The sequence below is a fragment of the Dryobates pubescens genome, chromosome 29, assembly GCF_014839835.1.
Source record: "Dryobates pubescens isolate bDryPub1 chromosome 29, bDryPub1.pri, whole genome shotgun sequence".
NCBI classification, from domain to species: domain Eukaryota; kingdom Metazoa; phylum Chordata; class Aves; order Piciformes; family Picidae; genus Dryobates; species Dryobates pubescens.
Window position 1 is genome coordinate 2,004,304 of NC_071640.1, and position 19,573 is coordinate 2,023,876.

General features: G+C 54.1%; 2 protein-coding genes across 2 annotated transcripts; both read left to right on the forward strand.

Annotated features, from left to right (window-relative positions):
- The first annotated feature begins 3,278 nt into the window (after positions 1 to 3,278).
- On the forward strand, positions 3,279 to 8,857 carry CEL (carboxyl ester lipase). The gene is made up of 11 exons (XM_009896201.2): positions 3,279 to 3,354; positions 4,066 to 4,216; positions 4,985 to 5,107; positions 5,457 to 5,654; positions 5,749 to 5,879; positions 6,285 to 6,392; positions 6,643 to 6,760; positions 6,863 to 7,049; positions 7,569 to 7,772; positions 7,963 to 8,160; positions 8,653 to 8,857. Exons 1-11 carry the CDS (start codon positions 3,289 to 3,291, stop codon positions 8,855 to 8,857), a joined length of 1,689 nt encoding a protein of 562 aa, XP_009894503.2. The 5' UTR covers positions 3,279 to 3,288.
- A 741-nt stretch (positions 8,858 to 9,598) lies between these two features.
- GTF3C5 (general transcription factor IIIC subunit 5) lies at positions 9,599 to 19,445 on the forward strand. The gene is made up of 11 exons (XM_009896202.2): positions 9,599 to 9,748; positions 10,124 to 10,349; positions 10,575 to 10,773; positions 11,654 to 11,849; positions 12,135 to 12,239; positions 13,168 to 13,282; positions 14,004 to 14,084; positions 15,364 to 15,461; positions 15,985 to 16,067; positions 16,775 to 16,917; positions 18,008 to 19,445. Exons 1-11 carry the CDS (start codon positions 9,599 to 9,601, stop codon positions 18,166 to 18,168), a joined length of 1,557 nt encoding a protein of 518 aa, XP_009894504.2. The 3' UTR covers positions 18,169 to 19,445.
- The last annotated feature ends 128 nt before the right edge of the window (positions 19,446 to 19,573 follow it).

Genomic DNA, 19,573 nt, shown 5'->3' on the forward strand with positions numbered 1-19,573 from the left:
TTCCTGGGCAGCCTGTGCCAGAGTCTCACCAGCCTCCTACTGAAGAACTTCTTCCTCAGCTCCAGTCTAACCCTGCTCTGCCTCAGCTTCAAACCATTCCCTCTTGTCCTGTCTCTAGACACCCTCAGGAAAAGTCCCTCTGTAGCCTTCCTGCAGGATCCCTTCAGGTTCTGGAAGGCAGCTCTGAGGTCCCCCTGGAGTCTTCTCCTCTCCAGGCTGAGCAACTCTTTTTCACTGTGATAGAGCCCTGGAGCAGGCTACCCAGAGAGGTTGTGGAGTCTCCTTCTCTGGAGGCATTCAAAACTCACCTGGATGTGCTCTTGTGTGACCTGCCCTGGCTGATCCTCCTCTGGCAGGGGGGTTGAACTGGATGATCTTTCAAGGTCCCTTCCAACCACTAAAATGCTGCAATTCTGTGAGAGGAGAAGGAAGCAACCACAGCACAAGGCAGAAAGCCTCCTCTCAAGCTTCCCCTAGGGACCTGATGCTGTGTGGAGCAGGTGGAAACACACCCAGGCTGTCTCCTTTTAAAGGTGTTCCCTCTGCAGTGCTTCCACCTGCTCCCACAGCTTCGGAGGTTTCTTCTGGAGGCCAACAAGAATCAGGTGGCTCAGGGCTGAGTGGCAGAGCTAAGGGGATTAGAGGTTGGGAGCTGAAACTGCGGCACTGCTGCGCCCTGCAGGCTGAGCTCCTGTAGAGCACAATTGGTAAGCGCCGCTCATCGCCTTAGGGAGGCAGCCTGGCTCCTGCCTGGGGCTGCTGGCTCTGCTTCTGCCCCATCCTGGAGCCCTCGCAGAATGAACAAGCCCACACATCCCAGCTGCTGTGCGTGGGGTACCCACGGGAAAGGGGCAGCTCAGGGACGGGGTGGAGACGTGGTAGAGATTTTCACCTCTTTGAACTGCTGCGCTGATGGCTTTTATCCCCTGTGATTTGGCACAACAGAGGCAGGCACCCTTGAATAACTGCCTGGCAGCAGAAACCTCAGTAAAGGGCCACCTGAGGACTTGCCAGGTGTGAGGACCTGGGGGTGTGGAGAAGATGACTGCCCCCCCGCAGCACACTGCACACAGGCTGGGGGGCAGTGAGCTCAGCTTTGTGCCTGCTGCCGGTGGGCTGGAGCTGAGGGGAGAGTGTGCAGGAGTGGATGCCAACAGTTGCTGTGACCGTGCTCACCACACCTGCTCCTTCTTGACCCCCTTCTGGTTGTTTTTTCCCCAGAACAATCTGTGAGCTCTCCCACAGAAGCATCTTTCATTTCTCTCACTGCTGTCCTTCAGCAGCACCTTCACATACCATACATTTAGCTTAGCTGCATTGGTTGGCCTCAGGAGGGCCCCCACAGCACGATCCTCAAGCTCCATCAAGATAAAGTGACCCCAGGCAAACCTGGAAGAACTTTTGCAGCAAAGCTGTGGACAAAAAGGTGGAAGAAGAGCTGGGAAGGGCATGTGCCTTGTTCCTGAGCTGGGCTGGGTGCTGGGCTGTGTCATGCAGACCTCATCCAAAACGTGCATCTGTGGTGGTAGCCTCCTCTGAAGGTTTTGTGGTTGTGTTTCTTGCTTAACCTTGGTATTGAGCGAGATATGGACCTGTGTCTCTAGCCAGGAACCCAAACCCAGGCCTCTGAGTTCCACTCCAGCTTGATGCCAGCTGTGCTCTGTGCCCTTAGCAAAACACACATTTGTTTTTCCTCTAATCTGCCAGGTGAGAAGGACTCTGCTGGCTGCTTCTGCCAGGAATGCAGGAATATTGGGAGTCCTGAGCAGCTGCAGCTCCCTTCAGATGTTGGCTGGGGCAAACATTTGTCAAGGTGTGACAATGTCAGGTCAGGAAGGTGCAGGAGTGGCAGGTATTCCAAAGTCTGGGGTCCAGGACCTCTGCTTTGGAGGTGCCCCTGTTCTGAGCATGGCTTTTGCAATGTGCCTTCTGCAGAGCTCTCCAGCAGCCCTTCTGGAGAGTGGTGTGGCTGCTGGATGGGCACTGTCTCTATTTCTGAGGATAATGATGAGCAAATCCAGCGCCTGCCTGCCTGCCAGGTCTCAGGAGATGCCACTGAGGCTGCTGTGTTCAGCTCCATGGTTGTTTCTGTACTATTTCAGCTCTTTGAAGCCCACCCTGCCTCAGAATGCAGTACAAGCCAGCATCAGTGTCCACCCACACAAGCTGAAGCTTCTCTTGCCATATTTGGCTTACTCCATGGTGAGTCTGTGCCTTGTGCCTGCCGGAGGCTGCTGGGAGGCAGAGCAGGGGAGCATCACCTCCTCCTCTCCAGATGCAGGATGAGACATCTCAGACCTTGAGCCACAAGGGTCCCATGCTCAGATTTTGCAGAGACTTGGCTGCTCAAGGCATCTTCCAAAGTGGCCTTGAAGGCTTGAGCTGCCCTTCTGCTTCTCCAATCCTGAGCCATGACTTCAGCTCTGGGCCTCGCTGGGGACCTCGGATACAAGGCAGCAGAAAACCACTTTCTGGCAGGGAATAATTAACCTCTGCAGGGATTGGGGCATGCTGTCCTCAGGAGCTGATGCTCTTCAGCCCTTTTGGCTTCCCCAGCAGACTGAGGGAAGCAGGCAGTGGGGCAGAGCTTCAGGGCCAGGGGAAGTTTAGGCTGGAGGTGAGGAGAAAGTTCTTCGCCGAGAGAGTCATTTGTCACTGGGATGTGCTGCCCAGGGAGGTGGTGGAGTCACCAGCCCTGGAGGTGTTCAAGAGGGGATTGGACGTGGCACTTGGTGCCATGGTCTGGTCATGAGGTCTGTGGTGACAGGTTGGACTTAATGATCATTGAGGTCTCTTCCAACCTTAGTGATACTGTGATAGTGTGATGTTGGCTACTCCTCCCTCTGCCATCGCTGGCTGGGTTGTGACCACCCAGTCACAGTTGTGGAAGGTCTGCTGGAGCTTTGTGGGCCTGGTGCATTCCCCAGGGGGTCACCAGGGCAAGGCTTCTGATGAGCTCTGCTCAGTATGATCTCAGCCTCCTGCACTTGTCTTAAGCTTCTTGAACCTGCTCAGGGCTTCAGCACTTTGCCTCTTCCCTGGAGCTTTGTTAGCCTGAGATATTTCCTTAGCTTTGGCCTCCAGCCCATGGAAGTTAACACCTGCAGGGTTCACACAGACTTACCTCAGCCATGGGGTGACTCCAGGCTGCTGAAGGACAACTTTGTAGAGGTTACTCTGGTTCAACTCAGAGCCCAGACTGGGTCTTGGCATTGACACAGAGCCAACCTCCTGCCTATATAACCTGCAGGGCTTCACCTGGGGACTGTATCCTCAGGTGTGCACACCATGGCTCGCTGGGGGATCCTGTGCCTTGCCTTGTGCTGCTGCCTCGGGGCAGCAAGGGCAGCAACCGTGAGTACAAGAGATCTGCTTAGAGCTTTGCAGGGCGTTTGGACTGCACAGCAGAAAAGACCTGGGAGTGCTGGCTGAAAAGGAGCCAGCAGTGTGCTCAGGTGGCCAGGAAGGCTGACGGCATCCTGGGCTGAGTCAGCAAGAGTGTGGCCAGCAGCAGGGAAGTGACCCTGCCGCTGTACTGGGTGCCGGTGAGGTCACTCTGGGAATAGTGAGTTCAGTTTTGGGCCTCTCACTCCAGGAAGAATATTGAGGGCTGGAGCATGGAGAGAAGGGCAACAAAGCTGGGGAAGGGTCTGGGGAACAGAGCTGGGGAGGAGCAGCTGAGGGAACTGAGGCTGTTCAGTGTGGAGAAGAGGAAGCTGAGGGGAGACCTAATTGCTCTCTGCAGCTCCTTGAAAGGAGGCTGCAGTCAAGTGGGGATTGGTCTCTTCTCCCTGATACCAGGTGGTAGAACAAGAGGGAATGGCTTCAAGTTGCACCAGGGGAGCTTTAGGTTGGAGACTGGGAAAAATTTATTTGGTGCAAGAGTGGTCAGGGATTGGCAGAGGCTGCCCAGGGAGGTGGTGGAGTCCCCATGCCTGGAGGTGTTGCAGAAAGGAGTGGCCATGGCACTTGGGGCCGTGGTTTGGCGGCCATGGTGGTGCTGGTTGGATGTGCTGGGAAGGGCTTGTGTGATGGATTTTCTCTTCTCCATGGTACCACATGCAGCTGGGTGTGGTGCTCACCGAGGGAGGCTTTGTGGAAGGTGAGAACAAAAAGCTGGGACTCTTCAAGGGCTCTGTGGACATCTTCCGTGGGATCCCCTTTGCTGCTCCTACCAAGACTCTGGAAGACCCTCAGCCTCACCCTGGATGGGAAGGTAAGGTCCAGCTTTTGCATGCCTTTGGTCTGGGGTTTTACTCTCCCTTCTCTCTCTTTACTCCATTATCAACAAGCCAAAGATGTTGTTGCCTGCTTTTACCTACTACACAGCACCAACAAAAAGCTTTGAGTCTCCTGGGGGCTATGAGAGTCTGTGTCTGAGTCTCCCATAGATTCACACAATGGCTGGAGTTGGAAAGGGCCTTCAAGATCATCCAGTTCCAACCCCCCTTGCCATGGGCAGGGATATCTCCCACTAGCCTCATCCAGCCTGGTCTTAAACACTTCCAGGGATGTGGTGTCCACAGCTTCTCTGGGCTACCCATTTCACTGCCTCAGCACCCTCACAGTAAAGAACTTCTTCCTAATGGCCAATCTAAATCTCCCCTGCTCTAGCTTCAAACCACTGCCCCTTGTCCTGTCACCACAGGCCCTTGTGAAAGCTCCCTCTCCTGCTTTCCTGTAGCCCCCTTCAGGCACTGGAAGGCTCCCCTCAGGCTCTGGAAGGTTCTTTCAAGCAGCTCAAGTAACCACATGAAAAAAATAAAGCCAAAGCAGGGCACCTTCATCTCCTCTGCCCATAGCTTAGGTGTCCAGAGTTAGTTCACATGGATGAAGGTCCCACTTTGTCACTCCCTTGGGCTGCTCACAGCAGCTGGGGAGGCTTTGCTGCCCCTGCATTAGACTGATGGAGGAGAGGATGGATGGACAGCAAGGGAATTGGTGTCTCTAACCAGGACCTGCTGCCTTCTCTCTCTCCTCTCAGGAACACTGAGTGCAAAGTCGTTCAAGAGCCGCTGCATGCAGCTGAAACTCACACAGACTGATGTCCGTGGGAGCGAGGACTGTCTCTACCTGAACATCTGGGTCCCTCAAGAGAGGAAGCAGGGTATGTGCTGGCCAGACAGCTGGGCAGGGGCTTCTCCCTTGCCTTTGGTGGACAAGTTGCTGTGGAGCATCACTCAGCAGCTGTGCTCCCATAGTGGGCAACTGCAGGAGCATTGATTTTTCAGAGGGAAAGGTGGGAGCCATGCCAACCAACGTCCCTCAGCTACAGCCTGTTGGGAGGTTCAGCTTCCTCTGCCCGGTGGGGACCTTCTTGGCCACAGGCCATTGCCCAGCACAGTGTCTGCTCGTGGCCAGGTGGAGCGATGCTCAGCCAGGGGGTGCAGGGCAGGGGTGGGCAGCACCTTCCAGCTGTGCTGTGGCTCAGGCTGCTTTTCATCTTTCCCTCTCAGTCTCTACCAAGCTGCCAGTGATGATCTGGATCTATGGTGGTGCCTTCATCCTTGGAGGGAGCCAGGGAGCCAACTTCCTTGATAACTACCTCTATGATGGAGAGGAGATCGCCGTGAGGGGCAAGGTCATCGTGGTGACCGTCAACTACCGCCTGGGGCCCTTGGGCTTCCTGAGCACAGGAGATGAAAACATGCCAGGTACCACAGCTGCTCCCTCTCCAGGGCACCTCCTCATGGCTCTTCTGGGCTTTGCTGAGCCCTTGTTCACTGGTTGGTGCTTTCTGTTGCTCAGGGAACTACGGGCTGAAGGACCAGCACATGGCTATTGCCTGGGTGAAGAGGAACATCAGAGCCTTTGGAGGTGACCCAGATAACATCACTATCTTTGGGGAGTCAGCTGGTGCTGCCAGTGTGTCCCTGCAGGTGTGTTGTCCTCGCTGGATCCCACCAAAGCTGCTTCTCTTCTGTCTGACTGGGAGAGATGGTCCCCTTGGCACCACTTCACTCCACGCTCATCACCTGAGTAATCTTCTCTTGCTAAGGACAGTGATGCTCAAACTCTTTGCTTTGTAGCCATTCCTCCTTCTTCCATTTCATCAGTGCTGCAGATGTGTCCCGGCTTTTGGGGCACCTGCTGAGGTGGCATTTCCTTGCCATCTGCCCCCTCCTTTGCTCCTCTTCTCACCATATCTCCTTTCAACTTTAACTGCTGAGACTGCTGACAGCACCAGAGCTGGTGGCTTCCCTGGGACTGGTGCACAAGGTGTGAGGTGGATTGGGCAGGTCTGGCAGTTCCTGACAGCTTCTTGCTTGTCTTTGGCACCACAGATGCTGAGCCCAAAGAACAAAGGTCTGTTCAAGAGAGCCATCACCCAGAGCGGCGTCGGTCTCTGCAGCTGGGCCATCCAAAAGGATCCTCTTGCCTCAGCTAAAATGGTAACCTCTGGGTCTTGTTTGAGGGAAGGGAGAACAAAACAAGGGCTGCCTTAGAGAAGAGCAGAGCTAGCAAAGGCTTGGGAAAGAAGAGCATCACTGGCATGGGAGTCAGTCAGGGCCGTGCTGCCCAGCACACAGCTTGGCAAATGTGCTGCTTTGAGTGAAACCCAACCTCTGGCTCTGGGAAGGCAGTGATGAAGCCTGGCTTGAGAGGGCAGTGCCTGGGAGGTTTCTCTTTCTCCTCCTGCAGATTGGGGAGAAGGTTGGCTGCCCCACACACAACAGCACCGTCCTGGCTCAGTGCCTGCGTCAGTCCAGCGCCAAGGCTCTGACCATGGCCTACAAGGTGGACCTGATGAACCTGCCTGGTACGGCCCTGGGGCCACGTTTGTGGTCCACCACCCACCCCGGGGCTGCACATCTGCCTCTTCTCAGCTCCTGACAGGCTCTGGTTGTGTCTCCTGCTGCAGGTCCTGTGGTTCACTCCCTTCCTTTCGCTCCTGTTGTCGATGGAGACTTCCTGCCAGACATGCCAGAAAAGCTCTTTGACAACGCTGCTGACATTGACTACCTCGGTGGGGTCAACAACATGGATGGGCACATCTTCGCCGGCGTGGACATGCCTGCCATCAACCGCCCCCTCGTGAAAGTCACTGCGTGAGTAAAGGATGCTCTCAAAACCCTGGACAGAGGCAATCTTAGCTTTCATGTAGCCCCCAGACTCCAAGGGCTTACACCTGACCCAATGTCGCTCCAAACCAGGCTGCCTAGGGCATAACAATACCAACTTCAGAGCTCTCAAGAGGAAGGACCAGCTAGTGGGGAAGTTTCCTTTAAGGTGCTTCTGAACTCAGCACCAGCGACAGGCTTGGCAGCCCTGATGCTCTTTGGCCACAGCAGATACATCCCAGGCATCCTGGGCACCCACTCTGTAAGATTCCTTTGTGTGGACAAAAAGAGCTTGTGGCCAGTTTGGCCTCTAGCTGTTCTGCTGGGAAAGCTGGGAAGCACACACAGCCAAGAGCTGGGATGGCATCCCTGGCTTTCACTCCACCAAACTCTAGTCAACCACAGGCTTGGATGTGGATGTCAACAGGAGCTGGGATCCATTTCCATGGGCCCTGCCCCACCTGAAGCTGTCAGTCTCTAATTAGTTGATCCCACCTGTCCTTTCAGAGATGAGGTCTTCAACCTGGTCAAAGGACTTACTTATGAGAGAGGTGAGGAGGGAGCCACCCTGACATACAACATCTACACTCAAGATTGGGGTGACAAACCAAGCAAGGAGACCGTGAAGAGGACAGTGGTGGACCTGATTACTGACTACATCTTCCTGGTTCCCACACAGCGGGCACTGCAGCTGCACTTGGAGAACGCCCGGTGAGCATCTCAGCCCCGACCGGAGCCCGGAGCCCAGAGCCCACCGCGGGGCGGGGGGAGGCACAGCGCTGTGTTTGCAGCACAAGGGTCTGAAGAGGGGGTTCAGAGGCCTGAACTGGAAGGGGACTGGCTTCTTGGTGCTCACAGTCTCCACTCACAGCTGCTTAGCAAGTCTCTTTGCTCTCCTCAGGAGTGCCAAGACATACAGCTACCTGTTCTCCCAGCCCTCCCGCATGCCCATCTACCCAAGCTGGGTGGGGGCAGACCACGCTGATGACCTGCAGTATGTGTTTGGGAAACCCTTCAGCACCCCCTTGGGTTACAGGCCCAAGCACAGGACTGTCTCCAGTGCCATGATCGCCTACTGGACCAACTTTGCTAGGACAGGGTGAGTGATTGCAGCTCCACATTTGGGGCTCCCTGCAGCACTTTGGCCTTGCTGCTTCTGCCTGGCAACTTCTAAGGAGCAGTCCTCAAAAGGGGAGCATCCTCTGTCTGTCTTTGTGTTGTGAGCCTGGCTCTGTGTCTCTCACTGGCAGAGTTTGCCCTGGATCCTTCTCATCCAGAGAACCCCTAGGGACAGCAGAAACACATTCAGAACTTGTGTGCTCTGCTTCAACTTAGTTTCCAAACCTTAGTGTTTGGGCAGGAGTTAAGCCCCTGTGTGCAGCCAGGGATGATGTGTGGACCGAGGGAGGAGACTGCAGGTCAGCAAGTCACTCCTAGCAGGCAGAGCTGCTCTTGCTTCTCCCAGTGTCAGACTCTGCACTCACTGAAAGCCTCACTTGAGCAGATGGGGCCCCAGCCACACACCACAAACCCTGCTTGCACCCACAAGCCGCTGTGACAAAACTGATCCTCTCTGCCTTCTTTTCCCCAGTGATCCCAACACAGGCGAGTCCAAGGTGCCTGTCAACTGGCCACCCTACAGTGAAAAGAGCGCCTACTACCTGGAAATCAACAACAAGATTGGCAAGAACTCCGTGAAGCAGGATCTGAGATCCAAGTATGTGGACTTCTGGTACACAGTGTACCGCGGTCTGCCTCTGGTTACTGACAACTCCACGCTTGAGGAACTGATGTGAAGCTCAGAAAATCACCTCTCAAAGAGAGGCCAACTTCATTAAAAGCTTGCATTCAACTAAGTGCTGCTGGCTTCTCTGTGTCTTTGTCATGGTGGCATTCTCTCCCTAGCATTAAGGTCAGCCAGCAAGTGACATCCAGTCTCCAGGCAAAATGTGTTCCCCTGGCCCAAAACACAGCAATGTCCTGGTGAAGCTGCTAGCACAGAGCCATGGCTCAGCTTGCTCTGGCAGCCCTTTGGCTCAGGGTTTCTTTCCTCTTGTTGCCTGTGTGAAGCCCAGCAGGGAAAGTCCAGTTGGAGACTCATAGAAGAGTTTGCATTGGAAGGGACCTTTAAAGTCCATCTGCTCCAATCTCCCCGCAGCCAGCAGGGACGTCTGCAACTGGAGCAGGCTGCTCACAGCTCCAAACAACCTGAGCCAGAATGGTTGCAGGGATGGGGCAGCTCCCACCTCTCTGGGCACCCTGGGCCAGGGTCTCAGCATCCTCAGTGTGAAAAAACGTCCTCTTTCTCTCTAGTCTAAATATCCCTCTTTTAGTTGAAACCCAGGGGCACGATAATCTACCAGCCTCCAGCTCCGCACCTACACGGGAATCCTGCGAGCCACGCAGGGTCCGGCCCCGCCTCGCCGCTGTAGGAACCATTGTGCGGCGGAACCTTCGTGCCGGGGCCCGCGGGGTGTGGGGGGACGCGGCTGGCGGGTGGGACCCGCGTGGGGCAGGGGGACCGGAGCCGGGGAGCGATGGCGGCGGGGAGGGAATGGGGGGAGCGGGGCTCGGCCGTGCTGGAGCTGCCCCGCACGCCGCGGCTGGTGTGCGTGGAGTACCCGGGGCTGGTGCGGGACGTCGAGGCCATGCTGCAGACGCTGGGAGGAGAGCAGGGGGTGTCGCGGGTGAGCTGAGCCCCGGGGACCGGGAGGGGGTCGTGAAATGATGACGTCTTTGCGGGCTCGTGGTGGCGTGCAGCGGGGAGCCCGGCCCTGGGAGGGGGCTGGAGCCGGGGAACCACCTGCTGCAGGTTTCCCCCGGCAGTCCGCGCTGCTCAGGTCCTGCATGCCCCCACGCAGACCCCACGCTCACCTGGGCTGCTCTCCACGGGAGAGGGGACTGGAGGTGTCGGACAGGGTGGGAGCGGCTGCTTGTCCCCGTGATGAGCTGCTGGTTTGGATGAGAAGCGATTCGTAGCCCTGAGGTAGAGAGATGGAGGCCAGGGGAGAAGGGTTGTGCAGGAGGGCTGCTAATGGCGACTGTGCTTCCCTTGCTGGCAGATCTATGCAGACCCTGCCAAAAGGCTGGAGCTGTATTTTCGCCCCAAGGACCCTTACTGCCATCCTGTGTGTGCCAATCGCTTCCCTACCTCCACCATGCTGCTCAAGGTGAGGAGGAGGACAAAGAAGAAGAAGAAACAGTTGGACACTGAAGAACAAATCCAGCCAGAAGTTGAGTTTGAAATGGAAATTCTTGGGACTGTCGCCACTGTTTACAAATTTCAAGGTAATATTTGGCTTGGTGGCCACATGGCTTAAAGGTGAATTTGTCTGTTGGGAAGGGGAGGTGTTTCCCTCCAAAAACTGAGGACTAGAAGGACAATCAAGTCTCCTTGCTGTGTAAAGCTTTGCATAACCTTCTCAGGCTCCTGCTCCTGGAAGCTGAGTGCTGTGAGCAGCGTTGATATATTCACCGTGAGCCACAGAGTGACTTCACTTCTGTTTCTCACAGGGATGTCTGATTTCCAGTACCTGGCCATGCACTCTGGCCCTGATGGCAAACACACCTCCATGTATGACAAAGTCCTAATGCTCAAACCAGAGAAGGAAGAGTTCTTCAACAGAGAATTACCTCTCCACATCCCACCACCGATCTTCTCACGTCTGGACACTCCTGTGGACTATTTCTATCGGCCAGACATACAGCACCGGTCAGTGCCACGTCTCTTCAGCTAGTAAATTGCTCTTGCTTCTGCAGTGGATGAGTAAGGAAACATTTTTTTGTTTGCTATGTAGTTCTGGCAGACAAGTCTTCAAGTTAACATTTCCTTTTTCATCACTTGAAGGTGCCTCCAATCCATTCTGACTCCGGTGTTGCAGGGTCTGTTCTCTGGAAGCATCAGAGCAGCGCTAAATACATTCTTCATGCATTTCACCTTCTGCCCTCTTCTCTTTTATGCCTCCTGATTTGGCACACAACAGAGGCAGGCATGCTTGGAAAAAAACCTCAGGTCCACTTGAGGATTTGCCAGGTGTGAGGACCTGGGGGTGTGGAGAAGATGACTGCCCCCCCGCAGCACACTGCACACAGGCTGGGGGGCAGTGAGCTCAGCTTTGTGCCTGCTGCCGGTGGGCTGGAGCTGAGGGGAGAGTGTGCAGGAGTGGATGCCAACAGTTGCTGTGACCATGCTCACCACACCTGCTCCTTCTTGACCCCCTTCTGGTTGTTTTTTCCCCAGAACAATCTGTGAGATCTCCCACAGAAGCATCTTTCATTTCTCTTGCTGCTGTCCTTCAGCAGCACCTTCACATACCACACATTTAGCTTAGCTGCATTGGTTGGCCTCAGGAAGGCCTCTCACAGAACAAGCTGTAAGATCTCCCACAGAAGCATCTTTCCTTGTCCTTCCTTGGCACTTCAAACAAAATACAAAGTCATCTTCACCCACCCTGAGCTGCAGTCACGACAGCAGAGTCCCTTCTCATCCAGAATTTGGAGCACAAACTTCATTTTCACATGTTCCAGTGAAAGCTCCTGGTTCTTGTGTGCCATAGGCAGGAGGTAAAGCAGCTCCTTTTCCTCTTTCCTAGGGAGGGATACAACAACCCCCAGGTGTCTGGTGAGAACCTGATTGGCCTCAGCAGGGCCAGGCGCCCGCACAATGCCATCTTTGTGAACTTTGATGATGAAGAAATCCCAACTAAACCCCTGGATGCTGCTGTGCAGACCTGGAAGAAGGTGTGCACCAATCCTGTGGATAAAAAGGTGGAGGAAGAGCTGAGAAAGGTAGGTGCCTTAGTCCTGAGCTGTGTGCAGCCACTTCCTCTGGCTTCCCCTAAAGTTCCTGGTGGTTGTGGCTGGTGCAGCCAGTGTCACTAGGTGCCACTGTCACTCTTGTGCGAGTCCAGAGCTGAACCTTTCCTTGCAGCCAACTCACAACTGGTTCCTTTTTGTGCCATGAGATCCCAGTAGATGGCATGAAGGGCCAAAAGCCCTGGTACAGAAGGCAGCCCCCGTGGGCAGCTGCCCTGCTGATGCTGATCCGCTTCTCGCTCTCCTGTGCTCTTGCAGCTCTTTGAAGTCCGTCCTGTCTGGTCTCGGAATGCAGTAAAAGCCAACATCAGTGTCCACCCAGACAAGCTGAAGCTTCTGCTGCCATATTTGGCCTATTACATGGTGAGTCTGTCCCCTGTGCCTGTCTGAAGGTCCAGCTGGGTTGGGCTCTCCGGTTCAAGAAGGACAAGAGTCTACTGGACAGGGTCCAACGAAGAGCTGCAAGGATGAGTAGGGGACTTGAACATTTCTCCTATGAAGAAATACTGTGAGAACTGACACTGTTTAGTGTGGAGAAGAGAAGGCTGAGAGGGGATCTGATCAATGTCTATAAATATCTGAGGGGTGGGTGTCAGGAGAAAGGGGACAGGCTCTTTTCAGTGGCACCCAGTAGCAAGACAAGGAATAAGGGATGTGGGCTGGAACCCAGGAGGTTTCACCTCAACATGAGGAGAAACTTTGTCACCCTCACAGTGAAAGAGCCCTGGGGCAGGCTGCCCAGAGAGGTTGTGGAGTCTCCTTCCCTGGAGACTTTCAAAGCCAGCCTGGATGTGTTCCTGCCCTGGGTGATCCTGCTTTGGGAGGGGAGTTGTAGCTGATGATCTCTGGAGGTCCCTTCCAACTCCTTCACAGTCTGTTTCTATAATTCCTGGTGCTACCACTAAGAACCTAAGCTTAATGGTGTGTAAAGAGAAAGAGGGAAGGAGAACTTTGCTTTGGAACAGAACTTAAAGCCATGGAAGCTTCAGGAACTGTTTACTCCAGTGGTTCTTGCCATCAGTTCACTTCAGTCAGGCACTCACATCAGCTGTCCAGCTGGAGGCAGAATTTTCCTTGCATTTTAGCTTGTGCAAGCACACAAATATTTGTGTTTTGTTGCATTGATTGCCTGAGTTTCAGGATGTAGAAACACGGGGAGGGGGGAAACCATGGCAAGAGCTGCTAAAAGAAGTCACCTTTGGGCCCAAATGGGAGACCTTAGGATCACCTGAGAACTGAAGAACCTCTGTAACAGTGCTGGGGTTTTGTAACCATCTTCCCTCTTGTGCAGTTAACAGGTCCATGGAGAAGCTTGTGGGTTAGGTTTGGCTATGACCCCAGAAAAGATCCTGAGGCAAAGATCTACCAAGTTCTGGACTTCAGAATTCGCTGTGGAATGAAATATGGTAAAAGGACCCAACCCAGAGCTGCTCTCTCTGCTTTCTGCTTAATCCTGGTAGTGCTTCTCTTCTTACTGGTTTTTCAGACTCCTTTGTCCTGCTGAAGATGACACTTTCTAAGCTCATTCATTGCTTGCTGTGGTTCTTCCTTGAGCTGCTTTAATACTTTATGTGATAGTGTGCAGTCTTTCCTCATCTGGCACACCCCAGGCTCATGGACAGCTGGCTGACTTCCCTCCTCCATGTCTTTAAGCCCCAGTGGATGGAGGAGACCATCTTGAGGATGCCCCTGCTTACTGCAGAGGGGGTTAGACTAGATGACCTTCAGAGATCCTTTCCAACCCAGATCCTCCCTCTTGCTCAGGGGAGACACTGAGCACTAGATGCTGTTCCTTACATGGAGGCTTTTCCTCAAGAAACTCCCCTTCCTGATGTGAGGTCTCAGACCTGGAGACACAAGGGAACAGAGCTCCCTTGCTCTGATTTTGCTGAGGGAAAGGACTTTCTGAGCTCATCTACTATCTCCATGACAGAGCTGCATCCTCAGTGCCATCAGATCACATCTCCCTCTAGGCAAATTCAAGGGTTTTATTGGGCTGATAGTTCTCCTCTCCTCATCTTGCTATAAAGTCAACATATCCCAAGGGCCACCCAGCCTTTCAGCACTTGTTACTGAGCCAGGGAGCTCCCCCTCAGCTCATCAGTGGTTTTCTTTTCTCTCCTCTAGGTTATGCCCCTAATGATATGCCTGTGAAAGCAAAACGCAGCACCTATAACTACAGCCTGCCCATCACTGTCAAGAAGCAAGGTATGGAACCCAGCCCAGCAGGAGGGCTGCTTGGCTCTTCTGCCTGTGAAAAGGTCTTCTGTGTTCCAGCTGAGCCAAAACTGGAGCTGGTTAGAATATGGTGGTGCTGTTGAGGCAGCAGCAGAGCCTCCTGCTGGGAGGTGCTGTGAGAGGTGGTTATAGTGAGGTGGGAGTTGGTCTCTCCTCACTAGTAACAAGAGGACATGTCCTCAAGTTGCCCCCCAGGGGAGGTTTAGGTTGGGCATTAGAAGAAACTTCTTCACTGAAAGGGTTCTCAAAGACTGGCACAGGCTCCCCAGGGAGGTCAAATCCCTATCTCTGGAGGTGTTGATCAGATGCAGAGGTGTGGTGCTGAGGGACATGGTTTAGCCCCAAACATGGCAGAGATGGAGAATGATTGGGCTCAATGGTCTTAGAGGTCTTTCCCAACCAAATTGATTCTGTGAGTCTTTTACCCTGGCAGGAGATTCTCTGGTGCATGTCTGGCTGAACCACAGCTGCTGTTAGCAGGCAGAAGGGAGCAAGCAACACTGGGACCTCAGCATTCACTTCAGTGATAGTGCAGAGCAAGGGAAGAGTTGTTTTCATCATCAAGGGAGAGTAGAAATGATCAAAAGGACAGAAACATGGAAAAAAAGCCACCAGACTCACCCCTTCTCCTCTGGCTGGCTGAAGAACCTCTGAAGAAGGAGCACCACATGCTCAGTTGCTGGGTGGCTTCGGGTCTTGCTGACCAGCTGTCCTCATTTAGCCCCTGGCCTAAAATTGCAGCAGTTGTTTTATCACTCCCTCCCCAGCTGGGAAAGGGAATCAGGGAAGGGAGAGGAGCCCCAGGGAGTGAATTGAAAATGGATTTAATGAAGCAGCAAAGCAAATGCTAATACTGATGCAGATTAAAAGGCTCTAAAGTTATGCTCAGCCTAGTGAATGTTCAGTGGTCACAAGAAGCAGGAAAGAGTCATCAGGAGCAGGCTGGTGAACAAAGCCCTCCAGGAATGAGGGGGAGAAGGAAGAAGGGATAGAGAGATGCAGGAGCAGCCCCCATCCTTAGCAAACTGCCCCTTTTATACTGAGCATGATGCTGATGGGATGGGGCACACCTGCAGCCAGCCCAGGGCAGCTGCCCTGCCCTTTGCCCCCTCCCAGCTTAAGCTCCTGGCTAGCTCAACACCGCTGGTGGCCTGCAGAGCGTGGCTGGCCTGGGATTCTCTCCCAGCCAAACCAAGGCAGCAGCAGAGTGGAAGAGCCCTGGTTAGGACTCTCTTTCTGTGTCTTTCAGTAAGTCACACAGTCAGTGTCCATGACCTGAAGCAGGGGCTGGGCACGGCGGCTGCCGGCGGGGCGAAGAAGCCTGCCTCCAGCAGGTACAAACTGAAGGTGAGCAGCCCTCTCTTTTACCAGAAGCTTGAAATCCCTGACTGAAAATGTGGGGTTCCCTCTTCAGACAGTGATTAAGGGGACATCTGTGGGTGAGCTGATGACCTCAGGTGTACCTGGGAAGCTGCTGATTGTCCACATCACTACAGTGCTTCCCTGCTCTGCACCGAGTGTGTCCCTTCCATACTACCCCATGGGATTGTTCTGCTCAAGCCTAACCTTAGAGGTGATGAGGGGTGTTCAAGGCCAGGTCAGATGAGGCCTGGAGCAGCTGAGTCTAGCTGAGAGGTGTGGAGAGGTTGAAGCAGATCAACTCTTGAGGTCCCTTCCAACCTGAGCTGTTCTGTGATGCTATGAAACTGTTCTGCCTTCCTCATTCAGCTTTATCCTTGGCCCTGTGAACACCCAAGCCCTGGAACTGATTAGTGTTGGAAGTGCCTTCTTGAACCAGGCCACTGAAGTACTTTTCAGTAATGCCAGAGCTGTGGGGCTCCTGAATCCTTCCCTGCTTTCTTTCCCTCAGGAATCCATCTACATATTCCGGGAAGGAGCCTTGCCCCCCTACCGGCAGATGTTCTACCAGCTCTGTGACCTCAACGTGGACAGGTACTGCCCCCTGGCAGCTGAGCCTGCTGTCACAGCTAGAGGTCAGAGCCTGGATCTTGCTTGCATCCAGGCCATTCCCCTCTCTCTTCTCCACCAGATATTTAAGAGGTGTTTAGCTTCTTTCCATCACTACAATAAAGACATTGAGGGGCTGGAGCACATCCAGAGAAGGGCAACCAAGCTGGAGAAGGGTCTGGAGAAGAGGGCTAGGGAGGAGCAGCTGAGGGAACTGGGGGTGTTTAGTGTGGAGAAGGCTGAGGGGAGACCTCATTGCTCTCTGCAACTCCCAGAGAGGAGGTTGGAGCCCAAGTAGCAAGTGACAGGATGAGAGGAAAGGGCCTCAAGTTGTACCAGGAGGGGATTCAGTTGGACACGAGGAACAGTTGCTGCACCCATAGGGTGCACAAAGAGGCTGCTCAGGGCAGTGGTGGAGTCCCCATCCCTGGAGGGATTTCAGAGCTGTGTAGATGTGGTGCTGAGGGTCATGGTTTAACAGCAGCCTTGGTAGTGTTGGGTTAATGGTTGGACTCTTTTCCAGTCTTCTGCAGCCTAAACGATTCTGTGACTCAGAATAAGAAGGGAGCAAACTTCCCCCACGTGGCAGTTACCAACCATGCTGCTCCACCTCAGGGAAGTAAACTGCTCTCATTTGAAGCCTAGTGTGTAGAAGATGTGTAACAATTCCTTGCCTTCTGCTGCTCTCTCAGCCTCCAGAAGATCATCCACCGGAACGACGGCGCAGAGGCGGAGTGCACGGAGCGGGACGGCTGGTGCCTGCCCAAGACCAGCGACGAGCTGCGGGACACCATGTCCCTGATGATAAAGCAGATCATCAGATCCACCAGGCCTGGTAAGGATGCACCCCAGCATCAACATCTACCTTCCCTGAGGGTGCTGAGCCCTGGTGGGCTGAGGAAGGCTGTTGCAGCCAGCACTGGGGGCAGTCATGCGCCTGTACTTCGTAGAATCACACAGGTTGCATTGGGGTGGAAGGTCAAAGCCTATCCCCCTGCAGGCAGCAGGGACACCTCCAACTGGCTCAGGCTGCCCAGGGCCATGTCAAGTCTGAATTATAGAATCACAGAATGGGTTGGGTTGGAAAGGATCTTAAAGATCATCCAGTTCCAACCCCACCTGCCATGGACAGGGACAGCTCCCACCAGCCCAGGTTGCTCAAGGCTTCGTCCAGCCTGGCCTTGAACACCTCCAGGGAGAGGGCATCCACAACCTCCCTAAGCAACCTGTTCCAGTGTCTCCCCACCCTCCCTCTCAAGAATGTCTTCCTAATCTTCAGTCTAAATCTCCTCTCCTCAAGCTTCAATCCATTCCCTCTTGCCCAATCCCTACAAGCCCTTGCACAAAGTCTCTCCCCCATTTTCTTGTAGGCCCCCTTCAGCTACTGGAGGTACCTCCTCCTTTGTGCTACACCTGGTGTAGCTCATGGCTGTGTGAGCAGCTGAGGCTGGTGTCCTGCAGCAGGAACTTGGGTTGGGATTAGCAGTGGCTGGGAGCAAAGGTTTTTTTGGTTCAGCTTCTTGGTATCACAACCTTCAGGTTTTAAATGGCTTTGCCCAGTGAGAATCAAGATCTTAATTCTTCCTGATGGATCTGTTGGGAGCATTTTACTATTTATTGATGCTATTAATTGACCAAGAAGTGAGCAAATCATTTTTGTGTGCTGCTGGGCCAAAGCAGTAGCTCAGGGAACTGGCTCAGAATTGGCTAGGAGAGGAGGCACAGCACTGCAGCTCCCCTGTTGTGCTGCTCTCCTGCATTAGAAGAGATTGCTTTGGGCTTGATCAAACTCTATTAGATGTGCAACATTAGCTGTGCCCCTCTGGCTGCTGCCTTCTTCTCACATGGGTTATGAACTCTGCTACAAATGCCCTGAGGTTCCACTGAGGGAGGCATCAAAGTCTCTTTCTTTCTTCCCAATTTAGCTCTTTTCTCAAATACAACAAGCAGTGAAGATGGCAAAGAGCAGCTGGCATATGAGTCTGGCGAGGATGAGGATGATGAAGAGGAGGAGGAAGAAGAAGACTTCAAGCCTTCTGATGGGAGTGAAAATGAAATGGAGACAGAGATTCTGGACTATGTATGAAGTCAGGGAGCAGTCTGGCTGCTGTTGAGCAGATTTATCTCTGCTCTTGCACCCTGAGAGCTGAGGGTTCAGCCACCATGCCCAGGGTGTGGGAAAGCAGAACTTGCACTAAGATGACAGCAACCTCTCTGCACTGCTGACAGACATCATTCCTGATGGTAGGGAGCCATTGCCTACATCACTGCTGGCTAAAAAGCCCTCAAACACCCTCAACAAACTCCCAAGAGCATGCCCAGAATCCAAACCAGCTGCTGATGCACCAGAACAGAGGAGAAGTTGCCCTGGCAACACACCAGAAAGGAGAAGCTGCCTTCCCAAATCTCTCACCTTGGCTGCAGTCAGGTCCCCTCTTTCTCCAGGACCATGCTAGCATGTTGGGAAAGGAGGCCAGGACAAGCCCTGCCTGGGAGCAGAGCCAGTTGAGCATCAGTATTTTATTGCAAAGACTAATTACAGTGCTGTGTACAAGTCACACCGGGCAGTGTGCTCCTTCATTGAAGTGGTACAAAATACATATGGTACAGCCAGTCCCTCCAGTGACACTGGGGGGAGGGGAGGGGAGCAGCAGGGGCCTGGAGCTGACAGGCACAGAGCAGAGGGAAGGCCCCAGGATGCTGGTGCCCAAGGGCTGGGCTTCGGGCAGGGTGGGAGGCAGGAGGCTGCCGCTGCGTCAGGGAGCCAGGGGGCTCCCATCATGTGCAGCGCCGGGCGATGCCACCCGAGGGGGCACGGGGCTGGGACAGCTCAGTGCCAGCCACGCTCCCACCCAAGCAGCCTCTTCCCCACCCGATGCCAGGGGTCTGCAGCCCAGCCCCAGCCCGCTGAGCACGGCCCTGCAGTGTTGCTGCATCCCCCGGCCCCTCTCCTTGGGCGGGGCAAGGTGCCGAACCTGCCTGGCAGCACAGGCAGACAGGAACCAGGGAAGAGAGGCTGGAAGGAAGAGCTTCAAAAGGAGAGAGAGCCAGGAGCAAAAAACAAAAGAGGTTCCCCCTTCAGTTAGTGTTTCCTACAACGATTAAAATGAGCATCTCTGCCCCTGCTTGAGCAACTAATGGTAGAGAAACAAGGGAGGGGGGTGGCCAGCGGGGTCTGCACCCCACCAGTGCAACAGAGTGCTGCTGCTGCTGCCAACATCCCTCCCAGCAGCCTTCAGTAAGCAGGGTGGGGGAGAGGAGAGGGCCTGGGCTGCAGGACAAGGGGGAGAGGCTGGATTAGTAAAATGTACAAGTTCATCTCTTTCTATTTACAACCAATAAATATTGAAAAGGGGGGGAGGGGAGGGGAGGGGAGGGGGGGAAATCAGTAAACTTTGTTTTATATATAAAACAAAACCAAAAGGAAGAAAGAAAGAAAGTCTGCCTGCTGCTCCTCCCCTGGCCAGTGTTTGAGACAGTCTGCTTACAGC